Source organism: Taudactylus pleione, unplaced genomic scaffold, assembly GCF_031769625.1.
Source record: "Taudactylus pleione unplaced genomic scaffold, aTauple2 ptg000201l, whole genome shotgun sequence".
NCBI lineage: Eukaryota > Metazoa > Chordata > Amphibia > Anura > Myobatrachidae > Taudactylus > Taudactylus pleione.
Genome location: NW_028284603.1, coordinates 19,518,962 through 19,535,600, shown reverse-complemented (window position 1 = coordinate 19,535,600; position 16,639 = coordinate 19,518,962). Strand labels below are relative to the sequence as shown.

The following is a 16,639-nucleotide window of genomic DNA, read 5'->3' as shown; positions in this document are numbered from 1 at the left end:
GGAGCAGTGGTGAGGTTGCTCTGACCATGATGCAATCAGGCAAATGATAGGAGCAGGATTTAATGCTGCAAGGACACATCTGCATCTGTTTCTCTTCCTTTAGCTTTTACTCCAAGAAGTAACCTCAGATAATTCCATTTTGAATTTCATTTGCCTACACAGCCTGCGAGAACTGTTTAATAGCAAAGGAATTTTAAAATCAATACAATGTGAATAGTTATCGCCTTATAATGCAGGCTTTTATCCATCTATTCATCCTGTGCCAAACTCTATTTTCTAGTAGACAGGTGATGGTAAGTCATGTATAGCGACCAACTGCTAACCTCCAGGGACTGTCCCAGGTATTAGATATTAGTCCCTGGAAATATCCCTATTTGCAATGCTGACAAATTACAAATATTGGAGCTGATGCTAAATGGGCAGAATTACACCAAAACACAGTGTTTGTAAAAATATCTAACATGGGCACATGTGCTACACATCAACGGCAGCATGCGTACCTAATTTGTGTCATCATCGGTGTACACTGCATTGTGTGTGAATTCTTGTGAAGATACGTCTCTAAGCAAATGCATACATATGTGTCCTCATACATCTAGAGTCAATACGCCACACAGCGTGACTTGCCTGGCATGAGTGAGCCGCCAGGTCCCGTGAGACTCTGCAGGGCGGTGGACGTTTTTTTTTTGCTTAATGAATTTGATCTGCGACACTTGTATATCTGTGTGCACCTGAGCCTGAGAGTGAAGCACAACAAAACTTGGAATGAAAATAGGCTGCGGCTGGGACATTGTAGCACTTCGTACACAGATTTAGAGGCTCAGTCACACATTGATATTCAAGTGTCGCATTGCTACTTAGCTGCATTGTTGGTAAAAAGAGAAGCAAAACAAAACGCCCGGCGCTAGCGGAGGTTGACGGGGCCTGGCATGCCGAGAGGGGCTTTTTAACGCAACTGCAGCGAAGATGTGTAAGGACACATCTGTAAGAGTATGTTTGCAGGTCTACATACAGTATGCCGCGTGCAAACATGCCCAAGGAGAGTACTGTGCATGGTATGTTTGGATGCCTTGGCTTGTGCAAAGTGTCCTTGGAAACTATTTAGAATGTTGGCATCGGTGAGATGTGTGAGCGCCTGTAAATAATATCTGTGTAAACAGTCAGTTCAGAAGTCATCGCTTATAACTGGTTCTTATGCCATCCCTTCAGTGTCCTTTAGGAAATCGTGGGTATTGTATATTCATTATGCACTCCATACTGTACATGACTAGAGAGATATTAGGAGTCACCTTGGTAGTCTATGACCTGTATAAAAGTGCTCTGTCTGCAGCCTTGTGTTTTTATACAGTCACAGAACTCTTCGGTAACTTTTAATATCCCTAGAATTTACAGTAATGATTACATATACCATATTTATATAGATGTAGAAACCCCTGGCTCTCACACTATTGTGGAACTACAAGTCAGAGCATGCCCTGCTAGCCTCTATACAGCTGGAGAGTGACACGTTCTATACTAGTGGTGTATAAGCTGCAGACTACCTATAAAAACTATGCAGACGTTTTCCAAACCCCCTTCCCCGTAGCATGTGGAACTGTTCCATGTGGCTGTTTTTCTCCCACTTCCCTTACAGCCCTGCCCGAAAAATGGGGAAGGGGGAGGATGTGAGCGGGAGGACCCCTCACTTAAAATTGAAATGTAATCCAGCTCTGGCACTAGGCCTGGATATGAGATGCATCATAACACAACTAAAAATATATGTTGGAAATATAAAGACAATCTTTTTTCCCAAACGCAATTCAAAATGTTGATGACCGTTTCCTTCAACCAAGTAAATAATTGCTGATTACTGCTGCAATATGATATGGCCATATAGGGGAAAGTGAACTGGCAGATTAACTTTGCACAGATGAGTCATCTCTATGTACAGATAATGTCTGTAATCAGTGAATTATCTCTTATAGTGATTACAGGGACCTGTGCAGCAGGTGCATCTTCCATGTACAGACCTGTGAATGACAAACTACTACTTCTTCAGACCCATAATGAACAATTCCGGAATTCCCCAGTTTATCTGCACCACTCACCTATGCACAGTGGAACCGAGCTGAAATTCCACTAGGGATTATTGATGTCACAGATGCATATGATACTTTCGGTTATATTTATTAAAGGGAGATAAATCTAATGTTACCCGAGGTAAAGTTTCTCACTAAGGGGTCTATTTACTAAGCAGTGTTAGGAGACAGAGTATAAAGTGATAAGAAAGTGATACGGTGCCAGCCAATCAGCTCCCAACTGTCATTTTTTCAAACACAGCCTGTGAGATGACAGTTGGGAGCTGATTGGCTGGCACCATATCACTTTTCAGTCTGTCTCCTAACACTGCTTAGTAAATAGACCCCTAAGTAGCCCGCTGATCGCTACCGCCACCTATCTCCAAGAAGGATTGTGCTGTCACAAGCAACTTATCGCTATCATCTCAGAGTAGGCCAAGGGCATCTGTTGAGGCAGCACAGGAAGCCCAAGTCCAGTTTACTGTGCCTCCATGTGGTCCTGGCAAAGTAGAAAGTTCAGCCTTACCTCTGCCACCAAGCATCGCTCACCTGCCCCGACAAAACGTTAGTGGTTAATTGCAGTGATAGCAGATATTCAAAGCCTCATATCAACACACATTCCTTAGTCCCTAGTGAATTGATAGGCTGCATTTACATGTACATGGTTTCAGGCCCCAAAATGGCAGCCTCCCCTATGAGTGACAGGTTCCATTCAAACCTATTAAGCTACTAACCCTACTTCAGCCAGTGGATTTTTCAGGCCCCCAGCAGCATGTTTAATCCAGATCTAACTTTAATGCACAATTAGCATCTTAAAACTAAAATTCCCCCCTTTGATGTGGTGTAATATGGGCGCCATACTGATCCCCCGGCAGGAACTTCCTGAGAGCACTCTCTTTATTTTCCTACACTTTCTTTAGAATTCCCAGCTGGTTATTTGCTTTCCATTGCAGCTGTGTTTCGCTTTCCAAAATGCTGATCAAGTGCCGGCTTCACATGGAAGTTGGAGCGAGCTAAAGAAAGTTTAGAAAAATAAAAGCAAACTTTTTTACATGCAGAGAATATGAAATGGAAAAAAACTAATAGTAACTCTATTGTAAGAACATAAATGTAAAGAACACGTTATCTGCAAGTTGCTTATATAAGGATACTCTCCACTGAACTAATACTTGATCAGGAAGAGTCCTATACATTTGTGTAAGAATAGCATATTCAGACAATGGGGAGGTAGGATAAAAAAAAGAAGAGTTATTGTGTTAAACTCGGTGTGTGAGGAATCCGTTTACAAATGTGAATGTTATAAACTCATATGTTTTACCCGGACCACTCAGGAGATGCCAGAGGGGAATACCCATATGGAGAAATTGGTGCTGTGCGTCATGTCATGGCAGCCCCAACCCCTGCCGCAGGGGGACAGGGTCATAATGACTCAATTCATGGTGAATCGCATCATCGAGCCCTGCAGAACCCGGACCTTATTTTTTCCTCCCACTGTCATTGTGTGTGACACACAGTTCGAGAAGACAGTTAAAATATGTATAAAACTTAGGCCCCCATTCAGAGCCGTTCGCTATTTGCGGTCGTTCGTTCTAAAACAAGGGGTGGCTATTCAAATGAACCGTTCGCTGTTTGCGGTCTGTTCACGCCTCTATGTCTGAACGAGCGAACAAAACTTGCGTTCGTTTTTTGGAAAGATACGCCCCCTGGCCGCTCGCATCCTACGTCATGTCCGCTATTTATTAGATTAATCGAGTACATCGACCAGCGTATGAACTGCTCGCTATTCTTGTGGTTGGTGTTTGCTACCACAATTTTGCGAGCAGTTCTGACTATAAAATAACCCAGTGACGTGGTCAATGACACTGCTGTTTTAAATATGCACACCCATAAAACGCCCGTTTTGACCTTTAAGCACGCCTGCGTTCAGATTTCCACTCCCCATTTTCAAGCACCTTCCCTTGTTACCACCCACATACGCCTCTTTCTGTCACTCAAAATAGCAGGCATTCGCTATTTTGCGAGCACATGAATTTCGGCCGCACTGACTGGTTAGCGCATGCGTATAACGATCCGTACGCATGCGCAGTTGGCCAAACATCGCTCGGAGCAAACGAACTGCCGCTTACGAGTGGCTCTGAATCAGGCCCTTAGTTTTTACTAGAAGTGTGCTTGAACAAAAACGTCATAAAAAAGATTACAGCACCTATGCCTGTGAGTAACAAAAGCAGGGGATTTGGAAAAATTACAGATATGTTACAGATATGTCCTCATTTAACTTTTTCTGGCTTGTTATTATTATTATCATTTATTTATATGGCGCCACAAGTATTCCGCAGCGCCTTACAAAGTACATAAACAAATTGTAGACAAGTGACTTACAGAACAATACAATACAGGACATGGATAATATATATTGCTACATTAGCGACCATATCACCCAGATAAGCAACAGAGCATAAGCAACCAAGTGTTAGGTGCCCTAGTGGTGAGTAAGAAGTAGGTAAAACTAAAGTAGGGAGAAGCACAAGAGGGTAGAGGGCCCTGCTCATAAGAGCTTACATTTTAAAAAGGTGGGGGAAGACAAACTGGGTTGACACAGATGGGGTAGATGGGGAGGAAAGAGCATGTAGCAGGGAGTTAGAATGATAGCTGGAAGGCTTTGATGAAGCAGTGGGTCTTGAGAGCCCGTTTGAAGGATTGCAAAGAGGTGGAGAGTCTGATGGGGAGTGGGAGAGAGTTCCAGAGGTGGGGAGCAGTGCGGGCAAAATCTTGGAGACGGGAGTGGGAGGAAGTAATCAGCTGGCATGAAAGGCGGCATGCATTAGTTGAACGAAGAGAGCGGAGAGGAGCGTGAAGGGAGATGAGATCAGAGATGTATATAGGAGAAGAGTGGGTGAGGGCTTTGTGAGCGAACGTGAGAACCTTAAATTGGGTTCTAAAAGGGAAGGGGAGCCAGTGGAGGGCTTGTAGGAGAGGGGAGGCAGATGTAGAGCGTTTGGAGAGGAAGATAAGCCGTGCAGCAGCATTAAAGATAGACTGGAGAGGAGAGAGATGGGATTTGGGGAGGCCAGATAGGAGGAGGTTACAATAGTCCAATCTGGAGATGACCAATGAGTGTATGAGTGTTTTAGTAGCATCCTGGGTGAGTCTGATCTTAGAAATATTTTTGAGATGGAAACAACAGGACTGTGAAAGGTTCTGGATATGTGGTTTGAAGGAGAGGGATGAGTCCAGGATAACTCTAAGACAGCGCACCTTGGGACTAGATGAGATAGTTATTCCATCAATTGATAAAGAAATAGTGGTAGGTGAGGTGATGTGGGAGGGTGGGAAGACGATCAGCTCTGTCTTAGACATATTAAGTTTAAGAAATCGCTGGGACATCCAGGAAGAGATAGTAGAGAGACAGTTGGAGATACGAGTCAGAAGAGAGGGGGAGAGATCAGGAGAGGAAAGGTAGATTTGAGTATCATCAGCATAGAGATGATAATGGAGGTCAAAACAGCTGATGAGTTCACCTAGAGAGGAAGTATAGAGGGAGAATAGGAGAGGACCAAGAACAGAACCTTGGGGAACACCTACTGTAAGAGGCTGTGGGGGGGGAAGAGGAGTCATGAGAGGAAACTGACAAAGATCGGTCAGAGAGGTAGGACGACAGCCAGGAGAGGGCAGTTTCACGTAGACCAAGGGAGTGAAGGATATTCAGCAGGAGAGGGTGGTCGACAGTGTCAAAAGCAGCAGAGAGATCAAGGAGAATGAGAAGAGAGTAGTGGCCTTGGGATTTGGCAGCAAGGAGGTCATTGCTGACTTTTGTGAGGTCAGTTTCAGTGGAGTGGAGAGAATGGAAGCCAGACTGAAAAGGATCAAGGAGGGAGTGGGAGGAAAGAAAAGCGGTAAGGAGGTTGTAGACAATCCGCTCAAGGAGCTTGGAGGCAAAGGGGAGGAGAGAGATGGGTCGGTAGTTAGAAAGAAGGTTAGGATCAAGGGTAGATTTTTTAAGAATGGGGGAGACAAGGGCATGCTTGAAAGCAGAAGGAACAGTGCCAGATGAGAGAGAGAGGTTAATGAGGTGGGCAAGATGAGAGCAGGCAGAAAGAGAGAGGAAGCGGAGGAGGCGGGAGGGGATAGGATCAAAGGGGGGAGGACCGGATGAGGGCCATGACTTCCTCTCCAGATACAGGGGAGAATGATGTTAGAGTTGGTAAAGTTGATGGGGAGGGGTGATTTGGGAAAGGAGGAGGTGGAGAGCTGGGGGACTGGTTGGATATGATGTCCTGACATATGGAATCAATTTTAGATGTAAAGTAGGTAGCAAAGTCAAGGGCAGTGAGCAAGGAGGGGAGACGAGGTGGGGGTGGGCGAAGGAGGGAGTTGAAAGTGGTGAAGAGACACTGGGGATTAGAGGACTGAGAGGAGATGAGGGCCCTCATTCAGAGCCACTCGCTAGCAGCAGTACGCTCGTTCCGAGCGATGTTCGCACATCTGCGCATGCGTACGGATCGTTATACGCATGCGCGAACCAGTCAGTGCGGCCGAAATTCATGTGCTCGCAATATAGCGAATGCCTGCTATTTTGAGTGACAGAATGAGGCGTATGTGGGTGGTAACAGGGGAAGGTGCTTGAAAATGGGGAGTGGAGATCCGAACGCAGGCGTGCTTAAAGGTCAAAACGGGCGTTTTATGGGTGTGCATAATTAATTCAGCAGCGTCATTGACCACGTCACTGGGTTATTTTATAGCCAGAACTGCTCGCAAGATTGTGGTAGCAAAAACCAACCACAAGAATAGCGAGCAGTTCATACGCTGGTCGATGTACTCGATTAATCTAATAAATAGCGGACATGACGTATGGTGCGAGCGGCCAGGGGGGCGTTTTTATCAAAGAAACGAGCGTATGTTTTGCTCGCTCGTTCAGACTTAGAGGTGTGAACAGACTGCAATTTGCGAACGGATCATTTGAATAGCCACCCCTTGTTTTTGAACGAACGACCGCAAATAGCGAACGGCTCTGAATGAGGGCCGAGGTTCTTAAAGTATGACTGTTTAGAAAGGGAGAGCGCAGCACTATAGGATGAGAGCATATATTTGAAATGGAGAAAATCTGCCTTAGAGCGTGATCTTCTCCACTGTCGCTCGGCAGTTTCGAGAACACTTTTGCCGGTATCTGGTGCATTTGGGTTATAACTTTGGTAGAATGGCATGGAGCGATTATATTCTATAGAACGCTATTATACTAGCATATGATACTTTATCAAGCTCTATTTAATAATGTGCTGTATTCGTGTTCTTAAATTCAAGATAGAGACAAATCTGATTTAAAAAAAAAAACATGCTAGTTAACGCAAAGGATTAGTTGTTTAACAGTATTACTAATTTAGGTTGTATTATGGGATAAGTATATGAAGACTTCTTAATAGTGTTATCTTTTAGATTAAATCTTGGTATTGGCAGAACTGGATGTTAATTATCGAGCGTGAAACATAATTCCAGGGGATTTTAGTAATTTTTATCCAGAACAGGCAGCTTTGTTTTGAGTAACACTACAATATACTCATGTGAGGCACATTGTGACATGGCTTCTTGACACCATGTTGGGCTAAAATAATACAAATGCTTGGAAAACTATGTTCCTCATTGCTAACAGATACATAATCTCCAGCCAAGTAATCCTTACACAGCAAACCCTATACGATGCATGTTGCACTTTTGGTTTCTACAACAAAGGTGGCTACAAGCAATTTAACAATTGCCTATAAGTAATGGGTGGTTATTATTCTGCAAGGCCACATCAGAAGGCTCTTGCAGCTTACCGTTGCAACCTGCCCTCTCGCTGAGACATAGAACTCATTATAGGGGGTAAATTTACTATGATTCGAGTTTGGTCGAGTTTTTTTTTTTTTAACTCGATTTGCATTGCCGAATCTTGGGTGATTTTCCCGTTTTTCATCTCGCAAATTTACTAAGAAGTGAGTTTAGCTGAAAGTGAGTTTTCCGATAGTGATGCAGATTGAGATATCTCGTCCGAGTTGCAAGTTAAGATGAGATGACTTACTCGAGAATGCAGTGTTTTCTCTCTGCTAAACTCTCCCGAGCTAGCAGCCTGCACATATCAGTGAGTTATGTGAAGGATGCTTGTCTGTTATACCTGTAAAAGAAGGGTTAAATAAAAAAATAAAAAAAGACGTGTTCCACGTGGGTCCCAGCCAATGAGCGGCCACTACATGTAAAGCGGACGCTAATTGGCTAGCGGCCTGTAAGAAAAAAAAGATGATTTCGGTCAACTGTCATTTCGCGAGGTGTAAGTATGTGTGACAACAGATACTTACACCTGTTCGGCTTGGTTCGCATGAGTCGTTTTTTTGTTTTGTCAAGACCGTGGATGCTACGGAGAGCAGCGCCAGGATGGAGGTGGTGAGTATAGGATCATTTTTCCAGGTACATCCTTACGGATTTCTACATGGGAGAAGAGGACCGACCGGCTGGTACAGGTAAGTATGTGTGAGTGGGTTGGGTGTATGGAATAAAGTTTTACTAAATACGGTGTGTGTGTCCTGTGGGTTTTTAACTATTTATTTTACAGTGGGGGTACGGGTGCCATATTGAGAGTCGACAGCAACTGATTCCAAATGCAAATGTCCCACCTAGAATCAACTCCAGACCTTTTACCTGCTTAATTGATAATGAAATAACGAGGGAATAGCCCACACCTGTCCATGAAATAGCTTTTGAGTTGATAGTCCCATTACTTTGGCCCCTTAAAAAGTGGGAGCCACATATAGAAACCGTTGTAATTCCTACACCGTTCACCTGATTTGGGTGTAATTACCCTCAAATTAAATCTGAAAGTCTGCAGTTAAAGCACATCTTGTTTGTTTCATTTCAAAGCCATTGTGGTGGTGAATAGAGGCCAAAATATGAAAATTCTGTCAATGTCCCAATATTTATGCACCTGATTCGAGTTTGCGATCTCACCCGAGTTTTACGAGTGAGAAGAGAGAACTCTCTCCCAAAATCATCAGAGTTTGCCTTTAGTTAATTTGTGAGATGAAAAACATGCCTAAACTCACCCGAGATTGTCATCTCGACCAAACTCGATTCTCAGTAAATTTACCCCTAGGACTCACCATCAAGTACATTACAACCCAAGATGGGTTTTCTATTTGCAAGGAGAAACAGAGAGCTCACTCCGTAGACCATGCATGGCTAAATAAGTTGTGCAAAGTAAAAGAGGGTATTTTAAAGAGTTTTTAGTGAGTAGTGTATGGTCATTCTTGTTCAGGACAACCATTATGGGACAAATGTATTAGCTCGTGGTTTACAGGACCCGGAGCGATTCCTTAGAGACCGTCATTAGATTAAAAGCGGCAATTAGTTTAAAGGCAGAATAAGGTTGGCTTGCCTTTAAACTAATTACCACTTCAAACTAGTGACCATCTCACCAAAATCACACTGTTTCCCGCAAATTATGGGCTATTAAATTTGGTCCTATATCTGTATGGTCATGTCAATATTTTTATCCATGGTGCTCTGTCTTTAGAAGTACTGAAAAAAATAGCAAGATACAAAAATGAGCTATAGAAATCAACAAAGCTAAAAACAAAGAAATAAAAAATAGTTTATATAATTCCTAAATTGTCCTGTCGGGATGTAGTTTAAATCCTGACGGTCGGGATGTTGGCGCTTAGAATGCCGGCACAGGAATCCTGACACCAGTCGGAATCACGATGCCAGTATCCTGACCGCTGGCAACCAGGCAGTAAGTAGTGGGGTTAGGAGGAGGGTTAGGCACTAGAGGGAGGGATAGGCACTAGGGGGGGAGGTTAGGTTTAGGCTGTGGGGGGGGGGGGAGATTTTAGGTTTAGGTGGCGGTGGAGAATTAGGTTTAGGCAGCAGGGAGGGAGGGTTAGGATACTTACCGACAGGTGTCGGTATCCTAACTCTGTTGGGATCCTGAGCGGGATCCTCAGCGGGATCCTGAGCGCAGGCATCTCGTACCCAACCCATCCTGTCACCTAGACACAGGGAAGGCAGACTTCAGACCAATATATCCACTTGCCATTCACTCATGCCTCAGTGACATTTTAGGTCCTAGTGAAGAGGTTCCCAAACTCTGCCCTCAAGGCACCTTAACGGTCCAGGTTATAAGGATAAACATGCTTGGGCACAGGTGACTTAATTAGTACCTCAGTATTTTGATTTAACCATCAGTGCTCAACCATGTATATCCTTAAAAGCTGTACTGTTAGGATGCCTTAAGGACAAAGTTTAGGGACTTCTGTCCTAGTGAGTTTATAACCTGAATGACTCAGTATTTTTAGAAAAGGTCTTGAAGTCACTTTTTAAAATTCTGTTTTTATTTAATTCAACTGTATATTTAAGTCCAATGCATACTGACTGAAGGTTTCTTATTACCTTTAGAAAAAATAAAAATCAAAGGCAACTTTTAAAGAAAAACAAACATAAGTTGACCCTGATATTTTTTTTTTTTGAGAGCAGTGGCTTAATAGAGAATGAAAATAGTGGTAACTGTGCGTCAAATAAAAAGAACACAAACAGAAAAATCACATATATACAAATATGGCTTATAAAGATGGATAAACGGCAGGCAAGAGGTCAATTCCTTGCTGCTTTCAGGTATTCAAGTCGCCATGTTTATTGGTTTATGTATGGTGGGATCTTATTACATCTAAAACATCTCTTCTCCTAATTACACCCTTAGCCAGCCTAAGGCAATGGACAATCGGCCATTGCTATTTCTTATTCCTGTGCTACACCTGTCAACATAACCTAAACTAAGACAAAGCAAGTATCTGTAATAACTCGTATGGCACTGCCACCATGAACCATACTACGGCGAGAGGAAACATTACTGAACAAGAAATAGTTTTTACACTACAAGGCATATAATGGGTTGGGTAGACTATAGACATACAGATTCTTATTTATTATTTAAAGTAAAACAATAACGCACATTACAGACCCCAAATGCATAAGCTCGGTGGTTCCCAAACAGGGTGCAATGGCACCCAGGGGTGCCTCAGGGCACTTACAAGTGTGCCATGGGTTGGTGGTTCAGAACCAAATAAAATTACTTACGGCAATGTGATAGATAAAACCAGTTCTGGTGGCTGTCAATCATAAAATATGTGAACAAACTTGAACACAACCCTGCCCACCACCACATAACTGCACCAAAAAATGTTGGTAACCACAGCATTAGCTATATTATTCAGTATATTGTCACAGTAGCCAAAAAGGATGCAAATATTCAGAGTTATTGAAACTCCCTCTTCCAAATCAGTTACATCAGTAATAATACATCATTATTACTCTCCTGGCAGGAGGTGTGGGAAATTAATACAACTAATAAGCCACACCCCTTTTAGGATATGGAAATATGGCCTGTTGGGACAATGACTAAAGTAAAAAATGCCTGTCCGTTAGTTAGGGTACGTGGACAAAAGAAAATCATATCAAAAATCCTACAATTTGATTCTCTTATTTTTAAGTATTCTCCAAACCAACCTTTGTAATATTTACTCTTAAACTTAGTAGTAACCACATTACTTTTGTTTTTTTTAATTCTCCCTTGCTGCATCCATGGACAGGAATTTCATACAAAACATCAGTCTGACACTCTCTTTGACACATTCAATTAAAATATTTCCCATCATATAATCCTTCCTAATTTACATATGATAATCTCCAATATTTTATTTAGACTGTATACTTGGTATCAATATGTAGAGTTTCTTCCATCTTAATACATACGTATTATATATTTGTTTGATTGTATGGTCATCATAATATTAAAATCATGACTCTACAGTACATTTTCTGCTTTTTTCTGTGTTTTTGTTGTGGTACTAGCTCCAGTGTTGTACTGGGGCATGAAGGGCCTACCAGGGAATGCAGATGTAGGTGCCCAATTTAAGGTGTGTGGCCAGCCACCACAGAGGGACTTGGTCAACCATTACAGAGGACATGCAAAGAACAGGGCCCCTTTATAAAAAGGGGGCAGGGGTGTGTCAAGACCACCCACTTTGATTGTTTCCAAACCTTACCTTCTGCCCTAACCAGGAGCTCACCTGCCATGGCCTTTGTTTGCCTTTATAAAAATCCCCTTAGTCCTTGCCTCATTGTAATAAGTGTTACGGACCCATTTTAAAATGGGTCCAGGTCTGCCCATGCTCTGCCCCCCACCATACTTACCCTCCTCTCGCCAGCAGAGGGAGCCATTGCAGGGCATGTCAGAGACATGACAGAAATCCTCAATTATTATACAGATTCTGGCATTATGTTATAATATGTTAAGATGTCATATGTAATCATTATGTTAACATTCAGAAGGATGACACGGTCTGAATGTCGACATGGAGGTTATATTGACAGTAAACAATGTCAACATGGACATTATGTCAACATTGTGATCGTCGACAGTCACAATGTTGACATTACAGGCTTAGAGTTAGGCTGTGGTTAGGGCTAGGCTGCGGTTAAGGCTAGGCTTCCGTCGGGGCTAGGTTGCCGTCGGGGCTAGGCTGCTGTTAGAGCCCTAATTGCAGAAAAATGTAATGTTGACAAGCACAATGTTGACACATTGACCATGTCAACAAGTTACATGCTGACATAATGTCCAGTCTGAATGTGGACATTCAGACCATGTTGACATTCTGTACCACACCCTTATGGTATTGATGTCCTTGCTTCTTCTTCTGTATCTTCTATGTGCTCTGTTGTAAAATGTTCCACTACAATTACCCAGGCGTATAAAGAACAATCAAGCTATACTATATCCAGTTATGTATTGAACTAGATGTATTTCATCAAATATTAAATGCTATAATTTACTGTTCCAGTTTCATCCCATCCAGTTACTCATCAATAAAGCTGAACAGAGACAGTGTCAATACTTGATGAAAGAAGAGCGCTAAGATGCCTATAAATGTATACCTTACCACGCTACACGTAGACAGAACAGTTTATAATAGAATAGACTTGTAAGAGTAGCAAATCGTAGCTGCAGGGATTACCTCATGATGTAGGGGATGAAGGGGGCCAAGCTCAGTGCAGAATAGGTTCCGTCCATGGGTGAGGGGTACAGCTTACTCAGGATGAGGAGCAGGAGGTACAAGCTGGGATGAAGCTTCGATTCTGCTGTGTCACTGAAAGACCATGGAAATAGAGGTCACCTGGAGAATAATGGCAATTATTTTGCCAGAAACACATGATGGTAAAATAATTTAAGAACAACTAAAACTCAATGTTTACATTTCACAACACAAATGCAGGCAGCCAAGCACGTACAGCAATACTCGGGTTTGGTCTTCCATAAAGTGTCTCATTTATTGGACTGTACATTAGGACCAAACACATGATTTTCTCTTTCTCTGCCTTACAGCAATGTGCTGCATGACACGTGTCTTTATTTTGCTGCCCTGGGATATGAAACAAAGCTGCTCTGTAGATACAACTGTAGTCCGTTCAGAGAGATTTGTATCATATGATGGGGCAACTAAAATAAACACAAAGCACAAAAGGGAGCTACAAAAATAAAATAAAATGCAATAGATACAGTAAAACGTGCTGTTGGATGTGTACAAGCGAGTAAATTAATGTCAATTGGAGGAGGGAAGCCCTGTAAGCTATCATATTCAGTGGAAGTTCTATGTTTACTTTACTGCAACAAAGACTAAATTATACAGGATTCCGGCCTTTGTGGAGTTGGGTATCCTGTAGTTTTCCAGTAACCTGCGGCTTCCAGCATACTGTGACCTGTATTCCATCCACGGCTGAAGAGCCGTAGGACTGCCCAACTTTGTCTCAAATTGGACAAGAACTTTTTGCAAAATCAAATCTCAAGTCATAGTCCAGGTAACAATCCGTTCTCAATGTCACTAAAACAAACGCAAAACAAATTTTACTGCCTCTGTCCTCGCACTAGTCAAACTACGGAGCTCCCTGGGCCTCAGCCATAAGAGATACATTTACCTCTGGCCCCTCGGCTGTGTCTTATCCAGGTGCACTGGAGTGAAGGATTTTGAATGGGACTTGGACTCAAACAGAATGTCTACTGCAGCCGTCCAAGTCCCTGCAATCAGCACTGTGCTGTTACGCCAGGAGACCCAGCCAGCTGCAGGCCAGAGTGTCCCTGACGTCTGAACCTTATTGGTTGAAAGAGATTTGTTTAAAAGAACAAATAAATTGTAAAAGTTTTTTGATAAACTCTTTGAACATTGGTTTTCATCAATGGGTCTGCATTAGAAAAGTAATGGCAGTTTAGTTGCTTGTGGCTCGCCAATATAAGTGCAGTTTTCACCCTATAATAAACGCCTTCATGTATATATGTAATATATTTTCACATCGTTCATTTTTCAGGGAATGCAAATGTGAAACAGATGTAATAGATTGGACCTTACACAAACAGAGTGATCAATGGCAGGCTGCACTCGGTAAACACACATTAAAATAATCTTTTTTTTTTTTAATCCAAAACCATCATTGTGTAGCTGTAACTTTTTCCACATATTAATCCCTAGATATAGATACAGTTTGGCACCTAACTAGTTTAACTTATTAATATGAAATTAGTTATGTTAGAAGAAAACAAAATGGCTGATGTGTCGTTTTGCTTTTGTTGTTTTGTCTGACATTTGCTCCGGATACCTAAGACGGGGATATTTGTTTTGCATTGAAGTTCACAGTTTGTTTTGCTCAGTCCCACATCCAGCAGTTTTTGCACTTGTGAAACTATTTTTACTCTCTGAACTTAAAGACACAAATCAGTCCTCCACCCTGGCCTTACAAAGGAGCCTGCAATAGTATTGACCTTCCTAACAGCCCCATTGGTTAAATAAAGCTACCCCCAGCTGCCCGAGAGACTGGCATGTAGAATAGAAAGTAATTGGAAGGCAGGCTGCCTTGTTACAGGATCTAGAAATCTTGCAATATATTTGTCATTACACGAAAGCATCTGAAACACACAAAAAATCTGTCCTGTCATTTCATGTAGGCTTCCAAATTCCTCTATACAGCAAGTGCAGCGATGTGGAAAATAAGCATGTTATGACAGAGCATCCAGTCAGTGCTTCAGCTGTGAGAGAGTGATGTGTTCTTTTACTGCAAGATAAGTGATGGCTGTTATGTATGCAACATGCAAGGGCAGCAGATAGCTCCAGTAACCGTAACTAAGAAGCTTTAGACATCCCCCCCAATCCTTCCAAACATAATAACACAAACGCCCTGATAAGACAGTCTGTCATAAAGTGCTCTCTCTCCATCTCATTTCATTTGGGCTTTAACTCTCTAATGTTATTGTCAATGAAATTCAAATTTAAATAGCTGGGGCCTCTTGATAATCGCAAAGAAAAGAAATAAATCAAGAAGCAAAAAAAAAAAAAAGCCGTATCTTTGCAGCTGGACAAACCATGCAAGGGGTGCAAATACATTTCATTTTTTTGCAGGCACAGAAAATACTAATTGTTTTTGCATATAACATAAAGATACTAGGCAATTTAAGGTGTGTACACATTAGACGATATGTCGCCCGATTCAGCGGGTCATCCCAACATATGGTCCACCTTGGCAAATATGTACCCACTGTGGACAACCTTGCGCGCTCCCGCAGGTCGTCCATCGGGGACGTTCTGTCGACATGCATGTGGGGCCGATGGAAAGACCCAGCTGCCGACGCCAGGCAGGTGGATGGGGTCATGTCGTGTAATGTGTACCGCCCGCCCGATTTGTGGGCTCCTCGGGCGTCGCATCGCTGGGTACACACATCGGTAAGTGATCACTAAACCTGTGTTATAGCAGGGCAGAGGCAGCATTCTCACAGTATCTCTCTTTGGTCACATACACAAAACAGTTACCAGTAATTAATGCAGTATTACTGTATGTCACAGAGTACATTTGGTTAGTTATTTAATAGAAAATGCTATTAGGAACGACACGTGGGCACATTATCAAAGACAGCACATTATGTTGAAATGAGCAATGTCTAATCTGTTTCTTTTAATAGTACACCAATTGCCTTTCAAAGAACACAAAACCTGCTGCAGCGCTGCTTACAAAATCCATTTATATAGCAATTTAAAATGGAACGTAATGAAAAGCCTCCTGGAGAATGGTTTATAAACAAAACACATGACTAGTCCAAACCTGTCAGTCTGTCCAATTTTACTATAGGGTCACCGTATGCAAGTAGAAATCAGATTAAAGAAACGTGCAAGTCTATTTTGACACTTACATTGGCAGATATAAAGTATTCATTCCTTAATCATTAAAGACTTTGTTATCTATATAATAAGCGAAAAAGCGTGTGTCTGTTCATCCTTTATGCACGGCCAGAGTTTTGGACTTTGCTTCGCCAAATTTGGCATGGTGGTGTAGTTTGACAAAGATTAGGTTTTTGCCTAGGTTTGAACTTCTTCAGGGTCACACACACAATCCCTAAAAATGGGTATACTCTTAAATTACACAGGTTCCGGGGCTGGCTCCAGTGGAAATTGACAGTCTGCTAAAAATCTGTCTGAAAGCTAAAAAAGTATCCATTTAACCTCACTGTCTGAGCAAGTGTCAAA

At 42.3% G+C, this 16,639-nt stretch overlaps 1 protein-coding gene across 1 annotated transcript in view; it reads right to left on the bottom strand.

Moving 5' to 3' along the window:
- Positions 1-16,639, bottom strand: part of THADA (THADA armadillo repeat containing) — a 732,316-nt gene that overhangs the window by 372,062 nt on the left and 343,615 nt on the right. Inside the window, 1 exon segment of the mRNA XM_088477279.1 lies at positions 13,091-13,222. Within this exon segment, the coding sequence (XP_088333405.1) occupies positions 13,091-13,222 (132 nt within the window).